The sequence below is a fragment of the Podarcis raffonei genome, chromosome 4, assembly GCF_027172205.1.
Source record: "Podarcis raffonei isolate rPodRaf1 chromosome 4, rPodRaf1.pri, whole genome shotgun sequence".
Lineage (NCBI taxonomy): Eukaryota > Metazoa > Chordata > Lepidosauria > Squamata > Lacertidae > Podarcis > Podarcis raffonei.
In genome coordinates, this window is record NC_070605.1 from 58,602,672 (window position 1) to 58,623,522 (window position 20,851).

Below are 20,851 nucleotides of genomic sequence, written 5' to 3' on the forward strand. Positions count from 1 at the left end.
TGGAACAGTCAAGACAAGTTGATCCATTTGTAATTCAATTGACCATCTAATCTAAACACTGCTGAGGTGTATAAAGATAATATTTGCTCACATAAAATTGTGGCACCTGAAAGATTAACAAATTATTACTGCATAAACCTTCATGAAGTACAGCCCACTTCATCAGATGCTTATGCCATAATAAATGTTAGTCTTTAAGATGCCCTGAAATTCTTTTGTTGTTTTTGCTGCAATGCAGACTAACATGGTCCTCCTTCTGGAATTTGTTCATATATGTTTATAATCAAAGCTTCTCATTACTTTCTGTTAGGCAAGCAGCTGATGGATGGACAACAGGAACATAAGGACATATTCAGCTGCCTGGTTACAGACTGCCAGTCTGAGCTTCCCTCCTGTAATTCCATCAAGGATACACGAAGCCTCATCATGGTTTGTGAGGAACTTTTGCCTAAACTCTTAAAGGAAAAATTTCTGCCTCCTGTCCAGGAGAAGATTGACAGAGCTCTGAGCAGATGTGCAGACAGCTTTCTAACTGACCAAGAAGTCATCAGGGCAGCTCAAGCGCTGGAAGAGATTTTGAAACCTCTGCAGACTTGTGATCCTCGTTTTGCCTACCGCTATCCTGATTGCAAATACAGAGATAAACCCTAAAAGGAAAGCTTGCTGCCATCTACCTACTACTGCTACCTTTGAAGTCAAAAGAATAGAATCATCCAGGAAACACTGATTTTGCCACCATTAGACATTCACTTTGTAAACATTCCATGATAGAACTCAGTGGTCCTGTTGGGGTGGCTCTTCAAAGGTTCACAGCACCTCTATGAGCTCCTTGTTATTGACCACCACATTCTAACTTCTCACATTTACCTTGCTTTTACAAATGCCTTCAGCAAGATCAATGCAAATCTTACAAGCTTGTTGTTTAAGAGCATGCTAAAGATGAACCAAGCCGTTGTTACAATGGTGACTTTCTTTCTAGGAAGCTGCTCTCTATGGCTGCACAGACTTTGCTGACTACTTGTAGGTGATAGAATCAATTGTCCCTTTCAGGACAACATAGACATCCCTGTCCTGTTCCCTCTCCATGGTAGCTCCATCTTTCCAACTGCAAGCTTTCTACTCCTCATTCCCTTTCCTTCTGGGCTGAGTCAGGGAAGGCAGGGAGAGTATAAGTTGCCAGGGGCACACATGGCCCCACTAGCAAACTGCCTGTGCTTTACCTTCATCCATCATATGTGCTTGAAATCTTGCCTTTCTTTATTCTATCTTCATACTCAGAGCCATTTTTTTTGTTCCTATGACAAATGAGCCAGGATTCTGTGGAGAGACACAGAACATTGACTGAAGGTGTTGCCCACTCACAGCAGGAGTGGGAAGGAACTTTTGCTGACACCTCTGCTCTTCTAGAAAGATAGATGAAGACCACAACCACTGTAATGGATTACTATTGATTTAATGTGAGATGGGATCATAACAAGAGGTACTTGCCCAGATGGGGAAGATGGAGATAGGGTGAAGGGCTTGAAAAATGAGAGTCACTTGGCAATGGAAGATGGTGAATGCATAAAGGCATTATTCAAGATGATGGTTTAATGTGTGAAGGAGTGGTCCAAGTATATGGAGCAATACAGAAGAAGTTATAGGGTATGAGGAAGAAATAAAGGGAGTTGGAAAACAAATGCATTATCTGTCCTTTTATAATATGGGCTGGGAGCTGAGCTTGCTACCCCTCTTTAAAAGGGTCATCACTGTCTGATGCTGAAAAGCATCTGGCAGGAAGTGGTGGACTGTGGCATGGTGAGGACAGGCTACTGAGGGCCCTTTCCAAGCCCCTGGAGTCCTCAGCCAGCATCTGATCTGGCCAACTGCTGAAAGCAAGTCTGACATCAGGGATGGGGAACCTGTGATTCTCTGGAAATTGTTGGAGTTTGCCTTGAAAGATATTTTGAAAATTCAACTAGTGCAGAATATTGTAGTCAGAATGCTGAGGGGTGCCAGTAAATTTGGTTCCATTACAACCGGATTTATGCAAACTGCACTGGTTGCCAATTCAGTTTAAGGAACCTGGGTACATTAAGGACTGCCTTCTTTCATGTTAGGATTTTCTGTGTTGTAGCACCCACCTTATAGAATGCCTTGTCAAGCAAGGTGCATTGGACACTACCATTATGTTGCTTTAGACCGGGCATGGCCCAACTTGGCCCTCCAGCTGTTTTGGGACTACAGTTCCCATCATCCCTAACCACTGGTCCTGTTAGCTAGGGATGATGGGAGTTGTAGTCCCAAAACAGTTGGCAGTCTAAAACCTGCTTTAGACTGTTAGTGAAGATGTGGCTTTTTTAAAGGTCTTCAGCTGGCTCATTAATTTATTTGCTGGCGCAGTTTTGTACCATTTGCTGGTTCCTTTAGAATTGTTTTTTGTTTTTAATGTTAATATTTTGATTATAGAATTAGGCTTAATTTGGGGTTTGCTGCCTGTTTTATAGCATTCGTTATTGATTTGATAGCCTGATTTGTATGTTCTTGGGAAATTATGTTAAAAATAAACAAATGAGGCTCCATCAGCCCTAGTGAGCATGGCCAATAGTTAGGGAAATGGGAGTCATAGTCCAACAACATCTGGAAGATCAGATTCCCCGTCCTTGGAATAAAGCACAGCAAAATCACAAGCAGGTTCCTTTGGCTTGAGAAAACTGAATGCCTGTAATTCCTTCAATCAACCAATGAATGGGTTTATGACTTTTGAGAATAATCATAGTCTTAAACTCAAACTCAATTTTGGCTCTAAAAGTAGCATGCATGTTTACTCCTGCTGTTTTTGCTCTGAACAAAAAACCCAATCAGCAACATCAGACAATGAAACCTTTGCCACTACTGAATTTTTTTAAAAAAACAACAACACGTTTTAAAAAATCATCTCCAAGCCATTGGAAAGTTCATTTATGAATTGCAATTATCTTAAGCCTTTCAAAGGATTCTGTCTTGAGATAGAATTATTACTAACCACATATTTGTGCTTTTAAATATTTACTGAGTTTGCTTCCACCTTATTCTGCAGGAAAACTAAACTGGGGTGGTGCGAAGAATAAAGTTTATGAGGGCTGGGGTTAAAAATCCAATCTAGCATGCAGCTGTACAGTCATACCTCATGTTACGGACGCTTCAGGTTACGTGTTTTCGGGTTGCAGACCGCCGGAAACCCGGAAGTACCAGAACAGGTTACTTCCGGGTTTCGCCGCTCATGCATGCGCAGAAGCACCAAATCGCACTTTGCGCCTGGCGCAGACACAGCACTTCAGGATGCAAACGCTGCAGGTTGCGGACGTGCCTCTGTCACGAATTATGTCTGCAACCCGAGGTTCCACTGTAGTGAGTTTACCACAAGCTGCCATTTTGAGTTTATCACAAGCAAATATAAGAACTCTGTGTCTATCAAAGAGAGATACCTAGGGTGCCATAGGATAAGGCACTGAAATAACTATTCCTATTTTTGAGCCTTTGCTTCTAAGAGCCAACCAACCAACCAACCAACCACTTCTCTTGCATTTGAAAAGATATGGCTGAACCCATTAATCCAACTTGATGTGCAAGTGTTTCTTACTGTAAGTAACCATACCGTGTGCCTAGAAGCCAGTCTCTATCCTTGGGAATAGCTCTTCCTCCTGTTCAGAAGATAGGATAAAATTCTTGACATCTCCTGCATGAATGAAGTACTGAGTCTGTGGGCTAAATTCTAGACCACAGCTGCAATGATACTGACTTTTACGCAACTTCCAGATCATAGCTACATGATGCTGAAACTCTCAGGCATGAACAATGGCTCTCAAAGGTCTACTTCACATAAGGTGATGTTTAAGAGCTATAGATAACATGTGAGTGAAAATGCCAACCTACTAAAATGAAGAAACTCAATGAAGGCAAAACCAAGAAACAGACGGGCTGATCCAATGCTTTGTGGAAGTATCCTGGTGGAAAGTGAAGTGGGCCCCTGAACAAAGGATCTTCCCTGTGTTGTCAAGCAATGCTCAACCAGTTTGTGTCCAAAGCAAACAGAGTGAGTGCCAGGTTCTTTTCCAGGCTTTTACAATTTGGGCATTGCTCAACAAAATTTGGTCCTTGTCTTTATGTATGCTAGTCTAACTCTCTCCAATGAAAGCATCCATGGCAGATGGCCATCCAATCTCTGTTTAAAAACCTTCAAGGAAGGAGAGTCCATAACCTCCCTGATGGAGTCTGTTCATCTGTCAAACAGCTCTTACCGTCAGAAAGATCTTCCTGATGTTGTGTCAGAATCTCATTTCTTGTAACTTGAATCCATTGGTTCGGATCCTTCCCTCCAGGGCAGGAAAAAACAAGCTTGCTCCATCTTCCATGTGACAGCCCTTGAGATATTTGAAGATGACTATCATATCCCCTCTCAGTCTCCTTTTCTCCAGGACAAACATGCCCAACTCCCTCAACTGCTCCTCATAAGGCTTGTTTCCAGACCCTTGATCATCTTGGCTACCGGCCACCCTCCTCCACACACATTCCAGCTTGTCAATAGCCTTCTTAAATTCTGGCGCCTAGAACTGGACACCGTATTCAAGGTGTGGTCTGTTCAAAGTGGTACTATGACTTCTGTTGATGCAGATTAGAATAGCATTAGCGTTTTTTGGTGCTGCATTTCCCTGTTGACGCACCTTAAGCTTGTGGTTTACTAAGACCCTTAAATCCTTTTCTTGTGTACTACTGGCAAGTCAGGCATCTCCCATCTTATATTTGTGCAGCTGGTTCTTCCTGCCCAAGTGTAGAACCAGACATTTGTCCCTATTTAAATTCATTTTGTTAGTTTGGGTCAAATGGCAAGAAGACTGCATCATTTGGCACTATATGGCCAAAGGGTTCTTTTCACTCTGAAGGGTACCTCACCTGTGGGGGCTACTATACGGAGGTACACTATCCTGAGAGTTGTGATAAGCAGATAAACTACTGGGGCTTTAGTTCATTTCTTCATGGGCTGTAAAACAAGGATTCCATCATCTCATCAAATGCAACCTATAGAAAGTACTAGAGTAGGTACAGGTAAAGCAGCCTTATTGAAGTAAGTTGCTCTGCTTCCTCCAGCACAAAGTAAAATTAGACTTTCTGTGAACAATCAGTCTGCTCAGTGAATAGAGCCAGTCTACATTCTAATACTTGAGAGGAGATTGGATTGGATTAGCTAGGCTGATATCCATTTACTTCTGTTCTATTCCCTGAAATGTTTTCTGTGTTCCAAGTTGGTGTTCATATTAAAGTAACTGTATCTGATACATCAACGTATGTAAACTCTGGCTTTCAACAAAATTCTGGTTTGGGAAAATGCTGCTCATTCTTTTAACTAAAGAAGAAGCATTTAAAAACTGTTAATGTAAAAAGGAGGGGGTGCTTTGTTTCAGCAACATCAAATACCACAGTTATGAAGCTGCAATTATCAGTGCACTTGATGCAGAACTTTATGAATCAGTAAACTAATCCACTGGGATGAATAAAGATCTTGGATTTAGATTTAATGTGTTTCCATGTAACAGTTAAGAAAGTATGGAAGCAAATTAATAAAATAAAATGCTATTATTAACTTTAAACTGTAAACAGATAAGATGCCCTAAAGGATTATAATGTCTTTAAAATTTACAATGGAATTTGAATTACAAAATAAGCAGTAATAGAACATGATTTGTACTTAAGACAATATAGCCTTACACTTGCTCAAAAAAGCAACTGGAATGTACAAATCTTTTTTTGGTCATCTTCTTCTCAGATATCAGTCTCATCAAAATTCTATTTTACTTGATCATACCTTGCTAAATTTCAAGGTGTCTAGAGTTAATCTTCAAAATGCTACTATTTTTGAGCTGTTAGCTAGGTAGGCTATTTCTCATTTCTTACTACTACGATTTGGCATCAGCTATATTTGTCTGTAATTGCAAGAAGTGCAATTTAACAATAAACCAGTCTGAAGGACATATCATATCTTGAGGATACATACCATATATATTTTTTAAAAATATTCATACTTTTGTAAGCAATACTTTACAGTAGACACCTCAAATCTACCATAGATGTAAAACTTAAAACGAGAAAAATTTAGGCTCTAATTTTTATACATATATTTATATTCAGTTTTCTATATATATTATATATATACACACACGCACAAGAGTATATATAAAATATATATAACCAGATTCAAAAAAATCAACAAAAACGGGGCAATGTACATAAATTCTTTTTAAAACTCAAACAATACAAAAACTTTAAACATTAAACAATTTTAATAAAAGTTTCTGTACAATGCTAAGCAGTTTTATGTACATATAGAAAATGTAATAGGAGTAGTGTTTGAAATTACAGAACTCCTTAAAATTTCAATGGCAGGTAATCTGGAAAAAATAACAGCATTCCATTCACAAATATTTTCAAGCAATAAATATGTATTTATAAATAGTGTAAATTTACATCAAGATTAGAAACAAAATCACAAATCTGAAGTTTATTCTTTAGTCTATGTGCAACCCATTTATCTTTGTGACTTGGCTGTTAATTTTTTAAAATTTCATTTAGGAAACAAAAAGTAACCATCATGGTTTCAAAACAAGACAGAATAACATAAAAGCAGTAAAAAAAAAAAAAAGAGTATCACCTAACCTTTCACATTAAAAAAAAAAGTGTAGCCCAAAGAAAGACTTAAAATTCTAACTACCTTACAAAGAAATGACCAGCTATGCTAGTACTTTCCAAGAGAAAACTCTGAAGGGAGGAAAAATAGATGAAACCAATTCATCAGCCCAGAAACAGAGAAATACAAAAGAGGTGGTCTTCAAGTCAGTAGTCTGTATAATGTTGCCAGTTTTGTCAGATATATACAAAACGTGGAATTTTCTTTTTAAAAAAATCAGCTGAATGAGCTTTCTATATTTCAAATTCTGGAATAGGAGCTGTGCTCTCTCCTGTCCAGTTGGTTGACACTCCGCACTTGGAAGGTTGCATAGACACAGCTTTCAGCCAGCAGCCTTATGGGATCGCTACAAAAATCAGTGGTGCAGAACTGGGTCACTTCCTGAATATCAGAAAAGTTTTTATGTAAATGTCCTTGGAAAAATGTCAAGATGAAGATGATGGCAATGGAGGTGCCTGAAAAGAGATAACACAATACAGAACCTTTTAAAAAGTTGTATTTACTGAACGTGTCTTTAGAAAGCGTTACTGTTCAGTCCAGAGCGGAAGTGAACTGGTTCATTGTTTGCTTCTTTATGTATCTGGATGCTGCAATACTATTTTCTGAACATTTCACACAGAACATTGCTTAAGAATCCCCTTATTCAAAGGGTTTCCAAGTTTTATTGACAAGCTTCAGTTTACCCTTATTGTTTAGCTCCCTCGAAGGCATGCATTCTGCAAATTCTCACCATCACACAATGGTATGGACCCAAACTTTCAGTGAATGAGAAGAGCATTTGTAGAACATGCCTTTCCCATCTCTCCTTCCCTCTACAGTCCATGAATATCTGCTCTTGGGGTTGGCTAACTTTTTGGATAGGTTGGAATAAGGTACATTGGGCTACAGTGGCCCCTACCCTGACATGAACAGAGGAATGATATATGATCCAAGCCCATCCAACTAGAAGTAGCACTGGAGTCCTTGTTTTTCATTTTAGTGTTCTCTTCCAACCCAATCCATGCCAAAGTAAGGTCAGTAAGCAACTTCCAACCTGTCTCCAATGCTCGTATGCTTTCCCTTCCCAACACCAGACATTCCAACTTAGGAACTCTAAGTGAACAGGTTAAAAATTATTCCTTCCCAATAACAAATACACTTCTTCAATCCATGTCCCTGAACCAGTGTTGTCAGGGCGAGCGCTGAGGCCTTTTTTCAGTTCAAGGTTCTTACATTAATTTACAACTTAGGGCCAGGGTAGCTCAGGGATAACCTGAACCTTTGAATCCCAGCTCAGTCAACCAAGATCATCTGCTGGAGCATTGTTGGTTATCCCGAGTTGGTGAGGCTCATTTTACAACAAAGAGAAACAGAGACTTTAGTGTCACTGGCCCAGTCCTGTGGCATCCTCAGCCAATAGAGATCCAGCGGGGACCTTTTGTGCCAGCTTGAAATCTTATTTATTCCACCAGGCCTATGGAAGCAATTAAGAGTACATCTCCCACAATGGTTTATTGACACTTGTTTTTAAGTGTTTTGCTTTTAAATTGTTTCTAATTTGTTTGTGCTTTTATTGTATGGTTTTTATCTTTTTAATGTTGTAAACTGCTTTGATATTTTTTGTGATATAGCAGTACATACATATTTTTATTAATAAATAAATAATACATATTTGCTTATTCTGGTACCTCATCAGTTGCAAATGAAGGATTCCACATGCTTTACATCTGATATTCTAGCAAAATTAATGCAATATAGTTGCTCCCAAGATTTTGCTTAGTAGTAAATCAATGAAATAAGTTAATATAACCCAGGATTCTCCTGAAGTTCTAATTATATTATATACAGTAAGTGATTGCCTAAATGGCACAAGTTTTTTTCTTGTAACAAGTAGAACATATAGTTACACAAGAATAGCACAACCAGTATGTTCAAACTGTTGGCATATATTAATAAAGTACTGCCTCACAAATACAGTTTTACTTACTAATGTAAATTGGTCATAGATTTGCATCAGATCCTCCATTTTGTACTGTTCTAGCACCACAAAGTTTTCCAGATTCCCACATATCTTTCGTGCACAGTCTAGGCAATGTACGACATAGGTTTTTCGACAATTACTCTCATTTGTGACAAAAAGCAAATTGAAGACTTCCACCTGTGGATACAAAAAGGAAGCAAAACTAAGCTGTAGCAGAATATGAATGTGACAGCAGAGCTAGACCTGGACTTAATTTGGCATCGCATATATTATATAGGCAACTGAGCTAGAATGGCAAAAACAGTTGAGACTTGGCTGGGTAGTGGCAGCAGGAAAGTAAGGAGGTAATTCTGAATGAAACAGCATAGCTCTTTTGAAATCTAGTAGCCAGAGTCCATCCAAAGTCGAGCTTATGGGCTGCTCCCAGCCATGAAATGACATGCTATTTTATGTGTGGAGCAAGTTCTAAGTTTTCAAACTCTGTATAAATATTTGGCCACTGATAATATATTGTACAATGGAAAGTAAGAACATCTTGCTATCAAGACCCAGCATATTTCAGAAGAATAAATTCTACTGATAGCCTTCACATAATAAAACCCATATTACACTTTGTATTGGAGGTGAAGAAACCCTCACAGGTCAGTTTAAAGATCTTTGATACTGAAGGCACAAAGAGCAATAGTAGTAACTTGAAATAGACCTATGTAAAAAACAAACAACACTAGTACTACTATGGATAAAGCAAAGCCAGACCAAATAAATCAATAGAGTAGATCAAGACAGGGACTTGGTTTTCACATAATGAGCCTTGGTTTCTTAAACTATGTTTTATTAAACAGTGGGTTTAAAAAAATCATTTGAACCCTGCCTAGCAGCTTACCTACCTCTGGTTTGCCTACTGCCAACAAACCACAATCTGAAGCCATGCTTTGAAAGCCTTTCCTTTAACTATGTCTAGGCATTCCATGTAAACCTAGCACCTTTCCTTAACTATGGTTTGTTTGATTACTTCACCTCATGTGCTCACTAAGCAATATGCAATATGGGATTAGCTGGAAGGAAAATCAAATTCTGGACAAATAACCCATGGTTTGCTTGATCATCTGTGGGAAAACCTGTGGTTAAATCATTGGCCTGGTTCACATGACAGTGTAAGGTGAACTATGGCTTACTGAGACTGTGCAAATGTGTGGGGTCACAGTTGCTTAGCTCCTCCTTGGTCATTTTTGCTCCTGCACCACAATGAGCTAAACCAAGTGTTGGCTTAACATGTAGCCTGAACCTAGGCTCGTGGTTAAGCTTTCTATTCACTAAGCACAAGTTGGGCTCATGTTTAAGCCATGGCTACAGGTTTGAAAGACAAGCTAAGCTCAGTGTAGGAGTAAAAAGAACCAGGGAGGAATGACAGGATCCTGCATGTTTCTTAGAGTTGGGTGAACCAGGCCAGTTTGTTAAGCAAATTAGGATTTAGCATTATATCAAACTAGACCTGTTAGTTGCCTCAATTCCTTCTGAAATCAATGAGGCAAGTTAGCCATGACTTGACTTGTGCTCCATCAAAATCAAAGTTCAACTAACTTAGTCTGAATAAAACCCAGTTATATACACATGCAGCCACACCTTTGCTTCTGGAGCCAGAACACATCCAAGAAGCGTCAATTGCCCAGAAATTCAGAGTGTGATTATTTCTTCCGCAGCAAGTATACACCTTCTTACTATCTCTGTGATGAGGGAAACTAGAGACATGTTCTAATCTGGCATTCTCCTCCTTCAAACCAAGAACTTGCATAGTCTAAAACTTTCTGCCAGCCACTATCCATCCTTTAGCTTCCCTTGCTGTGCAAGTGATCCACAATGCACTTGCAGTTCTGGGATTGCATCTCTAAAGGAGAAAAAAATTTTGTGTTTCCCAGTATCAGCTGCATGACTAGTATGCTGAATGGTTTTGACTGATTCAAATGAGCTAAAGATGCCATTCACAGAAGAGGAGGAGTGGGATACTTTACTACTACTGAAGTGCAAACAATTGGGGAAAGGTCTAAGAGATTAAGTCAGTAATCAGATGTTAAAACTGTAAGCAAATATTAACCCACAGCACATACATATTTACTCACCTCACATATGCTACAGTAATGAGCTGGTTCTTCCTTTGTTCTCTCATGCCAAACAATCTCCTTTCCTGCAGCAATTAGAGCTTCCCTCAAAGTTTGACACTGCTTGAGAGTTCTCAACAGGCAATACCTGCAACAGATATTAGAATAATTCAAATGATTATACATTTTAACACCGTTTTATGAATTTGTTGTTTGAATTTTATTGTTTTTAAAACTTTGTTACTATGAAAGGACAAACGACTGCCTCTCCTGTTGGATATAGGAGTACACCAGTGGCATCACAGAAACATTTTTCCATTTTTATTGTTAAAATACGCACATATTTACTGTTCAAAATAATAATCCCAATACATAAAAGGATGTCATTTAGAAAAAAGAATTAATACACATAATTTCCCCCTACAAACCATATCTGTTAGTTTGTCTATTCATGCTATTTCCAACCCCTTAAATAACTAATGTTAGAAATAGTGGCTATCCCACAATACTGAGCATTGTCCTCACAACTAACAAAAATGAACTATCAAACATACAAATTTTTAAAGGCACCTTCATTATATTATTTTGCAGCATTCTTAATGCATCAAATCTCACACCATTCTTTGTTATTTGTATAACTATTTGTAGGACTTGAAGCCAGTAAATATGAACTTCAAGATAAATATACAATCTGACAGTGTGCATTTCTAACAACCAAAGATTCATTTATAAATTATGTTGATTTTGGGGGGATGTCCTCTGCAATCGATGGATAATCTTAAAATGGGTGTTTATAATAACTTGGCCTAGGTATCTTTCCCATTTGATGTGGTTATGGTGCACTATAATTAAGTGAAGCGTGTTTACTTGACAGCTAAAGATATGTAAAGTTCCTTCTGTCTCTTACTTGTTTTAGACTTAGTTTTTGCACTTTCCCCGAAAGTGTTCAAAGTACCACAAGTCTTATGAGTACGTGCAAGAAGACTGCAAAAAAAATAATTTAAAAAAATCCCTATCAATTCTCCCCCAAAATCCCCCTGCCCCTAACAGTGGGATGGGGGCATCTTCAAGGCCTCTTTCTGTCTCCATCAGTCTTTTAGGGTGCCAATAAGAAAGCACCACCAGCAGTATATTGGGTGCAAAGAACCCTTGGAAACATAGTTCTCCAGGGCCCCTATGTTCAATAGTTATTTGACTCAGAAGCCCTGGAAAAGTATGGGAGCCACGGACTCCAGAGCCTAAAGGCACTCTAATGAGAGAAGTAAGAGAGCTCTGCCCCCTCTCCAGCAGTTAAGTGATGAAGGGGTTAGCAAGAAAGCATGACTGGTTTTCCAATGGTGGGTGTATTAAACTAAGATGGCATAAACAGAATCAGGGCTCTCTTCACATTGGTAAGGCTTTTCAAAGTGTTTGTGTTTTAATCTTCCCTAGGTCAAACTGACCCATTACTGAAAACTTTTTAAAAGTTTAACTGCCAATGGAATATCAGTGATAAATGGTATTATATCCCTGCATTGCAGGGGGCTGTCCAAGATGACCCTCAGGGTCCCTTCCAACACTACAGCTCTATGACTCAAATAATGCTGGGCTCCATCTCAACTCAAATTCTCTCCCTCCCACCAATCATATTTCAAATCATTGCTGACAAAAGAGGAAAAAAATCAGTCGTGCCTTAGAAAAGAATAGGGCTTTAATTGTATGACACAATAGCATCTAATCAACAGTATTTTCAATATACTAATCTCAGTTTGATACTTATTAATCCCTTGACAATATTTAATGTGACTACCTTTGAGCTATTATTCAATATCTAAAAATGTATGCCCTCTTAGTGTTGTGTTTCTGCACATTCTACTTAACAGAAATATCACCCCAAGTTTCCCCCTTTTTATAATTTGTCAAAAGTTACTTTCATTCTATAGACTCAATTAAAAAATAAAAATCTTAACAAAAAGCACCTAAAACCCAACCACTCCTGTATGACACAAAAACAATTTATAATACAGGCTGATGGGGCCAAGGAGCAGGCAAATGTGATTGGAAATTACAGCTAAGAAAGGTCAACACCATCAGCTAACATATCTTTCTCTTGAGGCAGAAATGGAGAATTATTGCTCATGTCTTTATTTCAGTGCAATCATTTCCTGTTCTTCTCTCTATTGTTCATTCTGTTCTGCCCCCATCTATTTCTCTGATGCCCAAAGTATTACAACAGTGAAGAATTTATGCTCAGCACAGATGAGAGCTACTTAGTTGAGTTCCTCAATGTTTAATGACAGAAGATTCTATGAGATACAATAATTTGTGATGGGAAATTACCAACCCTTGACCTCAAAGTCTGCTTGTCTGTCCTGACTGTTGGGAAACTTGGAAAGTTACAAATCTTTGTTTCAGATTAAAAGAACAGTGTAGTTAATGGCTTACTGGGTTCTGGCAACTGATATGTTCTGGTATTTGCTCTGACTACCAATAATGTACAGTAGGCTGAATTAATGTTTGTGTGCCCCATCTATTTGGTTAAGTGATACATGCCTGATTATACACACATCTATCAAGAGAAATCCATGCCAGTCAAAGAATGTTGGAGAAAGGCCACAACAAAGCAGACTGAATGGCTGTTTAGGATCCTGTTTAGGATTCCTGACAGAGGCTTCACCCTCAATCCTATTCTCCCTCCACAAGCCTTCCAAATAACCTACAGAACCCCCAATTTCCTGTTATAATCTTTTTAACATTGGATCCCAATTGCTGCATGAAATATTTACTAGAATGATCTTCCTAGAACCACCTTTTGGTGTTGTGTACTTATAAGAGGCCACTTTACTTTTCCTGACACCTCTGTTGTTAGCTTTTATTTCCAGCTTGCCTTTTTTGTACTGCACTTGGTTTCTTCCAAACTTCAGGTTCCTCCCTCTTTGAACGCTACCCCATTATCTGCTCTGTCTCCTTTTTATTTCTTTTAGAATAATGTTAGGTTGCATTTTAATTATAGGCTCTTTTAGAATGCTTAAGTTGTCTTCCAAATGCAACTTTTTTTTTAACTGCACCAATGTCATTGCTGATAACTACATGAAAACATGTTTTGAGTCATATTTAATTTATTCAATAATATCCTGAAAATGTGAACACAGTATGCTATATTAGGGATAGGCAATTTTATTGAGTTGTACACTGAAATATCTGTCTGTCTCTCTATCTCTCTCTCGTTTTTGGCAATTTAACCGGTATCTTTCTCCCCCTTTTTATTCCTTTCTTCTAATTCCCAACATAACATTGGGGGGGGGGGAGAGGGGGGGGAGAGAGAGAGACGGAGGGAGAGAAATGCCCTCATGTAAGGAGGGGACGGAGAAGGAGTGAAAAGCATCCGCACCAGTCTGTCACCTGAGGAGGATCAGCAAGCTCTATAGCCAGGACAGTTTGGAAAGAGTGGAGAAAACAGTACCACGCATTCTACAATCCTACTGGGAATTTAACTCTCACGCCAGAGAAGAGAGTACCTACTGCTTCTAGTTAGAAGCCAAAGAAAATATTACGACACCCTGCCCATGCGAATGGCCATCCCAACAATCTGACTTACAGACCCAGAGGATTTTTCTTACAGCTATTCACATACAGAACATAAAATCAGAACAGTGAAAGCCAAAGGGGGTGGGGGTGGGGAGACTGCAGTAATTTCTAGTCTTTCAGCTAAAAGGGAAAACTGGTGTCGGTTCAGTAGGTGTTTCTACACTGCAATGCTGCTCACAGCCACTAGAGTGTAGTATGCTTGCTGTTGGCCAGAACACTTTTGTTTGTTTGTTTTTTTCGGGGTTTTTTGCTACTGGTGTGGATGTGTCACCTTTTTATATAAAAGCAACTGTGGGGTTTGTTTACAACTGAAATGTATGTAAAATGGTGGGAATGATGGGTGTCATGTTTATTTAACATTTTATTGCAAGTTGTACTTTGGTTGCATTATTCATTCAGAAAGATGCTTAATATTTAAAAAACAAAACATATATTTAATTTAGCAGCAAAGGCAGAGTTATCATGAACATGTTGTCTTATCAAACTAATGCTCAGAAATAGCCTCCAAGTGATCAGGTGAAGACTCTGGGCCTGCAGCTTACAGCACATTTTCCACCACTGGGTCATGCCATTTTTTAAAAAATATATCTACTCATTGGATATAGCTAGTTTGCTTCACCAAGAACTCTGTTCTTTGTACCTTTGTATCAATCAGTAAATTAAGGTAATAACTCTGTGTTGAATTCAGCTAACATTTACTTAGACAAATTAAAATGAATGGACCTAAAGTAGTCAAAGTCATTAATTTCAATGGATGTACTTCAAGTAAAAGTTAGTTGACTACCACACTCTGAATTAACAAGCATAGTGATTTAAAATGTACATACTTGATCATTTCAAAAAGCTTTGGATCTGAGACTTTGATATTCCGTGCTATGTTCCAAGAAAGATGAACCATAGGTACTATTGACTTCACACTCTGCAATTTATTCCACTCGTACCGTTCTACAGCCAATTTATATTGACAGGCTGCAATAAAACAAAGAGAGAAAAGTAAGGGTACCAATTAGATATGAAAATACCACTGTAGTTATTCTCAATTAAGAAAATATATATATACAGTCACATTCAAAACCTCTGAGCAGTTTCCAAAATAAATGATTTTGTGTATGTCACACCGAAATAGAAAACAGGGGAGAAATATGATAATGGCAGTTCTTTCTTTAGCAACACATAAAAGAACCAAACTGAAATTTCCTTGTCTCTTAAGTGTAGCCTTTTGTAAAGAAATAATATTCCTGCAGAACAAAAAATGTTTTTAATTGCCTCAGATATTGACAATTTGTGGCTTCATTCAGATATCACATTCTCCACACTATGATTTGGGGCATTAGAAAAAGCCGTACATCTATCTATCCTCCTCCAAAACAGCAAACCTCACCAACCTCGGCTTTAAATCACCTTTCAGTATTGGTCTGCAAGAAGCGCTTTTGCCAATTCGGACATCACAGCAAGCCATGGTCTGAGGAATCAGGATGGATGATGGGTGGCAATGTGCAAAGGGAGAAGGCATGTGTGCACACAGCATATTCACAAAGAGGGAATATGACATCTGACTTTGCTACTTCATACAATCCTACTAGGTCTTAATAAGGAGAAAAATGAATGAGTCCTTTCTTCACACATGCAGCCTGTTTTGTTCCTCCCTTTGTACAGGGTGTGATTAAACCTGGAAGCCTCTAATCAACGATAGTTTCCTGTTTCGTCTGGGGAATTATGGTTACCAGTTTTGGAAAAAGACAGGATATCAAGCCAACTTCAAACCATGGAGGAATTCCCTAGCTTGTTCCAAAGCTGGTAAGCAGCTTCCTGGTTCAGACAAAATGAGACACTATAGTTAACTGACAACTTCCTGGACTGTTCCTGCCATGAAGGGGGAGCAAAGGGGCTACACAGGCAGAAAGCTTATTCTTACTAGTCCTATTAAATTGAAATATTATCTAAATGCGGACGAATCATCTCATGTTATTCCATCCACAGACTCCTACATATATATTTGACAATAAATAAATTAATCCAAATTTGTTCTGTTACAAACAGGTACTTTTGATGTAAAATTACGCTGGAGAGCTGATCTCAGAAAAGTCTATTTCCTCTGGATTTTTTTCAGAATGATTGTTAGGATCTGGAATTGTCATATGCATTATTCTCGTTCATGCCCTCTGCAAAATCACACAGTCTAAGGGCTTCTTATTTTGAAAAATGTGGGTGGTCTGTTGAAAGCTGTGTCAGTGCTTTTATGAAGTATTTGTGTAACTGTAAAGACACATCATCATACCTGTAAGAGGGCCAACATTCCAGGCAATATTGTTACACCAGCCAATAGCTTGAACCCAATGTACAGTCCCAGCATTTATCCACACCAAATCTCCAGGTCTCTGAATAAATCTATATACTGGGACATTGGCTTCATACAAATCTTCCAAATTAGGCCACCAAGAGCCCAAAAGAAAATTCATATTGTTTCTGAAACAGGAAAAGATGAATGTAAATATTTATCAACCAAAATATTCTATATACATCAAAAACATGTCAATCCAAAATGCTGTACACAATAAAAGGACAAAAGATTATTATAAATAATCTTAAGAGGTAAGTTTGCTCAAACAGGAAACTTTCACTTTAGTGAACACCTCCAAGCCAAAGTGAACTGCTACATCCTAATGTTTGCAGAACTTACTAACTAAATTAGGGGGTTTATTGCACTAAGTACTATTTTTTTTTAAGCACATTGCTGCTTCCAGGGAATACAGCTTCAGTAATACCCACTTTAGTTGTGACAGAATTTCTGCTACAATCACTGAGCTTATTCACAACTGCTAGTTTTAGGGATGTCCAAGGGATAGGAGTTTTGTGTCTTTTTCTTTGAACAGCAGACCCTCTTACCAAATCACATATAACCCTTTCTATCTAAAAGTTTGCCATGAAGATTGAAAAACCCCTCTTGAAGAAACACAAGCCCAAAAGCTCTCAGGCTAGCCCAGGGATGGGAAACTTGTCATCCAGATGTTGTTAGATGACAACTCCCATCGTCCCCGACTATTGGTCCTGCTGGCTGGGGATGATGGGTTGGAACTTGCAGCAGTTCTTTAGATTCTAGCTGCAACAATGCGTATCTACATTTCCACATCAATATTGCTGTTACACCATAACATACAGAAGGTGGCAGAAGAGAGAGATGAAAAAGTAATATATTAGGACAAGAGTTGCTAACGTGTTTGGGCCAGTGTGCATATTTAGAATTTTTAAAAAGTGCTGTGGGTGCCAGTCACAAAGTGGCTGAAAGGTGTGGGGCGTGGTATAAAGCAAAATGGTCTGCATGAGAACATGCTATAATGGCTACCACATCCAAAAGGGAAAAAAAAGAGTCAGGACCACACAAAAGTCCAGGTTTGCCCCCTTCCTGCAAAAAAAACCATCAATGAGGGGAAACCATTGCATGCTTGTTCACAGAGAGAAGCATTTTGTACCTCCGCTTCTGTTTAGAATGGAAGGAAGGGTGGGCAGTCAATGAAATGTGTGCATGTTTAAGGGGGCATGTGCAGCATAGAAGAAGCTGAGCCACTGCAAACAGTCTTTTGTGTGTTGTGGATTTTTGAGAGGATATTTGCTGAGCCTTTTTGCAGGCACCATAGGAAATACTGGCGGGCACACTGGTGTCCACAGACACCACAATGACAACCCCTGTACTAGGACAAACCAAAGTAATATATCCTCCCAAATAAGCATCACAAATAGCACTGTTTAGAGACAGAGTGGATTGTGAAATAATTGGAAGCACAGCATATGGTGATGGAAAATACTGAACGTACTTTTCACAGAAGTCATTCATGACGCCCCAATAATTTTCTGGAACAACAAACCATTCACAGTCACCTGGACCTATATTTATATTGACTGAGCAAAAGTTGTTATTTTCTTGATGACCTGAAATTAATAAGAAAAAAACAAAACAATAATAGTGATGATTGATGTTTGCAGGGCACTATAAAAATATGGAGCATAACATGCAAACAAAAATGATAAGAGTCCTGTGGTACCTTAAAGATTAACAAATTCATTGCAGCATATGATTTCATAAGCAATATATTATTTCATGTACCAGAATATGATTTTATCTCTTCATAAGGTGTTGTAACATTTTTTGGTTGCTGTTCTGCAACAGACTAGGACTGGTACTATTCCATCAGTTTAACTTACTATTTTTACAAATTAATACCCCACATTTCATATCTGATATTGAAGACATCTAACATACATCAATTATAAATTAAAATATCTAATTGAAGACAGTTGCAGTCTAAAACCTAATCAGAAGCTAGATAGATGTTTCTCATGCAGGAAAACCAGAAGTTGAGCTGCCACAATGCACTTAAGCATCCAGGTGAAAAATGGGATGTTCAAAACTGCCTGAAATCAGGGCTGTCAGATTCTAGTACTTTTAAAACTTTAATTATTTCAGCAAGTTATAGGTTATATAATAATGGATACGAATCATAGAATTTAGAGTTGGAAGGAGGATATTTCAAAAAAATATTGTAGGAACTTTGATGCATAGTTAACTTCTGATGAAAGCTGCAGTAATATGCATCCATTACCAATTCATTTTACAAATGTAAGGAGGATTGAGACAATTACATACACCTTGCTATTTATCAGATAACGTTCTGAGACACACGTGTTCCAAGCAAGCTTTGGGATTTAAAGTGCAGCTCTGAATTTATATTTTATTTACTTTAGAAAATTTATATACCACTTGATTGTAATAAAACCTCTAAGCGGTTTATACAAGTATTAAAATAATCAACAAAAAAGTTAAAGACACATCAAAACATTTTAAAGTACACTAAGAAGAGATTAAAATATGTCTACACTGACATGCCTGGATAGGCTTGCCTAAAGAAAAATGTTTTAAGAAGGCCCCGAAAGGACTACAGAGAAGCTGCCTGCCTAGTGTCAATAGGCAGAGAGTTCCTAGGTGCTGCCACACTAAAAGACCAATTTCTTACAAGTGCAGAACGATTATTATGTGGCCAGTTCTGCAGAACAAACCAGTCAAGTGGGTACATATGGGGTAAGGTGATCCTGCAAGTAAGTGGGTCCCAAGCTCTTAAGCGCTTTATATACCAATAGTAACAACTTGAACTTGGCCCAGTAACAAATCAGCAACCAGTGCACATCTCAGAGCAGAGGTGTTTTATGCTGGCAGGGTCTTAATCCTGTCAGCAACTATGCTGCAGCATTCTGTACTAATTGTAGTTTCCAGGTTAAGCCCTGCACAGAGTACACATTCCTGGCCCCTGCGCGTATTGGCACAGTACGCATAAGTGTCCCCGACACAGCTTTTTCTAGGTTCAAAAGGACCTGCACATTGGTGATGGCACACTGAATGCTCCTAAAATGGTCACTGCCTGTACTAATGGCACCTTGCCACAAAAATCCTATTAACTGCTCCCAGTGGCTTCATATAGATATTAAACTACATTGGGGTTAAAATAGTGCCCTGCAGCACCTCAAAGCATAACTATGACAGAGGTCCTCTGACAGAGGACTGAAAAGCCCTCTCTCAATGCTACTGTCTGGACTTGCTCCTGTAACTGGGAAAGGAACCACTGTAACATAGGGCACCCAATTCCCATTCCATGGAGTTGGTCCCAGAGGATCACTAGTATTGACAGCCACAGAGAGATCAGGAAGCAACTACAAGTTCTGCTTGCCCTCCTCTCTGTAAAGGTAATTCATCAGGGTGACCAAGAGTGACTTTGATGTAGTTTAGTGTACAAGTATTATTATTATTCTTTATATAGTATCATACATGCATGTGACGCTTTATAAAGAATGAAGTGGTAGGTCCCTGTCTCAGGGGTCTTAACATCCATAAAACTAAGGAAGTGAGGGGAATGGTGCCTTGGGTAAATAGGGAAAGAATATGCCATTATTCTCAGCTGCAGTTGGATATGGGGACTAATGAGTTGTGTCAAAAGCATCATTTAAAAGGTGGGGTTTGAGGAGGAATTTGAAGAAAGCAATAGAAGTGGCATCACAGACATTCTATTGGAGGCAATTTCATGCATAACAGGCAACATGGAAGGAACAGCAGCCATTCTGAGGGGAACAGGTGGTCTTTGAATGGCTGAGGGTGATGGTGCAGAACAAGTGAAGGGATATGTTGGGATGCAAGGGCAGATATAAAGTGACTCAAGGCCATGGAGGCATTAGAACAGGGGGTGCCAACCTTCTTAGACCAGCAGGCACATTTTGATAGAGTGCTATTGCTGCCAGTCACAAAATGGCTGTCAAGAGGCAGGGGAACATAACACGTCATGGCATAGTGCAATGTTTGAGAGAGTGCAGTCACTGCTTCCCCCCACCCCACAACAATCTTAAGTTTACCACAGGAAGTTGACTATGTCCTCTTGGTCCTGACTGTGAAGCAAAAGCTATTAAAGGCAAAAGAACCTTATTTACCCCAGTTCCATCACTAAACCACAGCCTAGGTTGCCATGCAATTAAGCAGTATATAAACTG

At 38.8% G+C, this 20,851-nt stretch overlaps 2 protein-coding genes across 8 annotated transcripts in view; one reads left to right on the forward strand and one right to left on the reverse strand.

Annotated features, from left to right (window-relative positions):
- The window catches only part of DIPK2B (divergent protein kinase domain 2B), a 183,706-nt gene extending 181,661 nt beyond the window's left edge, over nt 1-2,045 (forward strand). For all 5 annotated transcript variants that reach the window (XM_053386864.1, XM_053386865.1, XM_053386866.1 and 2 more), the window contains one exon: nt 311-2,045. In XM_053386864.1, coding sequence (XP_053242839.1) covers nt 311-651 — 341 coding nt within the window. In that variant the 3' untranslated portion in view covers nt 652-2,045. The remainder of the gene's footprint in view (nt 1-310) is intronic.
- A 4,232-nt stretch (nt 2,046-6,277) lies between these two features.
- KDM6A (lysine demethylase 6A) overlaps nt 6,278-20,851 on the reverse strand; it is a 103,586-nt gene continuing 89,012 nt past the window's right edge. For all 3 annotated transcript variants that reach the window (XM_053386871.1, XM_053386870.1, XM_053386868.1), the window contains 6 exons: nt 18,136-18,250; nt 16,602-16,789; nt 15,151-15,292; nt 10,778-10,904; nt 8,667-8,837; nt 6,278-7,155 (listed from right to left, as the gene is read on the reverse strand). In XM_053386871.1, the coding sequence (XP_053242846.1) occupies nt 7,126-7,155; nt 8,667-8,837; nt 10,778-10,904; nt 15,151-15,292; nt 16,602-16,789; nt 18,136-18,250 (773 nt within the window). In that variant the 3' untranslated portion in view covers nt 6,278-7,125. The remainder of the gene's footprint in view (nt 7,156-8,666; nt 8,838-10,777; nt 10,905-15,150; nt 15,293-16,601; nt 16,790-18,135; nt 18,251-20,851) is intronic.